The sequence below is a fragment of the Buceros rhinoceros genome, unplaced genomic scaffold (assembly GCF_000710305.1).
Source record: "Buceros rhinoceros silvestris isolate BGI_N320 unplaced genomic scaffold, ASM71030v1 scaffold18785, whole genome shotgun sequence".
NCBI lineage: Eukaryota > Metazoa > Chordata > Aves > Bucerotiformes > Bucerotidae > Buceros > Buceros rhinoceros.
The window spans coordinates 7,827-9,291 of record NW_010411346.1 but is presented as its reverse complement, the minus strand read 5'-3'; the positions used below and the strand labels follow the sequence as shown (position 1 = coordinate 9,291).

The window sequence follows — 1,465 nt, the reverse complement described above, 5'->3', positions numbered from 1 at the left end:
AAATGTGCTTATACACGCTTTCTGCAATGGAGGAGAGCTTTTGCAGAGTGCTATGTGACTCAGGTGTCGCATCTCTTCTGTGAGAACAATAGCAGCTCATGTGTCAGTAGCAATTACCAGGAACCAGTGCCAAGATTTCAAAAAAGCCCAACAAAAAAATATGCCTGTGCAGCTCCAGCATGACAGGAGCAGTCGTTCTTGTGTGCGCCAGAGCTGGTGGTAAGCATCACCCAATGGACTCCTACACTGAGGGAATTGCCAAACAGTCTATAAAAACAACTCTGAGGGGGTGGGGAATAAAAAAAAAAAAATCAGTGACTTCAAGGTAGAGAAGGAAGAAGGAACCCCAGAGCTATGCTACCATATATTAGTTGTACAGTAAAGGCAAGGCCTAAAACTGCAGCCAGAAGACAACCACCATGAGGTCAAGGCTTCACACTGAGTGAGTGGACTGAGGTTCAAACCTAGGCAGGGGTGGAGATTCCCTGGGATAAGCCACTGTGCTTACATTGCCTCTTTTTACAGTAGGAGCAGAGTTACCGAGCAGCGATGCTATGGAAATACCCATGGCAAGTGGTGTAGGGGAGAGGATGATGCAGCTTTCGGTAGTACCAAGCAGGCAGAGGCAAGCTGGCTGCCACCAGCTAAGCTGGGTGTGCCCAGCATCATATGCAATTCACAAGATGCAGTTCCTCTTAGACTTGGGTAGAGATAATTTATTAGATTTTTCTGCATTAAAACTTGCCAGGCAGTATAAAAAACTTTAATTGCATTAAAAACCACTGATGATTCTTTAAAACCACCAATTCTTTAAAAACCACCGATTCTTTAAAAACTCCCAGCATGGCTGAGGGTTAAGGAGGTAAGCGCTTAAAGAAAAAATCTAAAGTTCTTGTCTCACCTTCTTTGGGTCGTTTTGCACTAGATCCTGCTGGTGTCTTGGGCCTGTTCCTTGCCTTGGCAGGAGACCTGGAAGCTGCAGACTTCGAGCTGGCAGCTGCTGCTGGAGCTGTGGGAGCACTGGGCTCCAGGAAGGAGTTCTGCAGCTCCAAAGCAAAGTGGTAGTCCATGTGCTCTGGAAACTCCCACACCAGCACAAGCTGGCCACACTTCTCACAGCACTGCTGGTCCCCTGGTGAGGCAGGAGGGAGCGGGATGAGCTCAGGAGGGGGTGGCAAATTCTGCTCATTTTCCTCCATAGCTGGCTCTGATTTCCGAAGGGTCCTGGAGCTGGGTGAAGTCGAAGGTATTTGCGTAGCATCAGACAGCGACTTCTCCCAGGGAAGTGTCTTGTAAGGAGAAGTAGGACCTCCATCTCTGGGACTCTGCTTCTCAGGGGACTCCAGATCACACTGCACAGAGGCAAGTCCAACACAGCCTGCCTCTTGGTGCTCTGGAGAGCTGGGCACTGGTGACTCTGCAGGGGTAGCAGCAGGCAGGCTGGCCGCTACTGCATCTGGCCGCG

General features: G+C 49.7%; 1 protein-coding gene across 1 annotated transcript in view; it reads right to left on the bottom strand.

The window, feature by feature from the left end:
* Nucleotides 1–854: 854 nt before the first annotated feature.
* Nucleotides 855–1,465, bottom strand: part of POLH (polymerase (DNA directed), eta) — a gene marked incomplete at its 5' end in the record, with an annotated part of 8,432 nt that continues 7,821 nt past the window's right edge. The window contains one exon of the mRNA XM_010135994.1: nucleotides 855–1,352. Coding sequence (XP_010134296.1) covers nucleotides 855–1,352 — 498 coding nt within the window. The remainder of the gene's footprint in view (nucleotides 1,353–1,465) is intronic.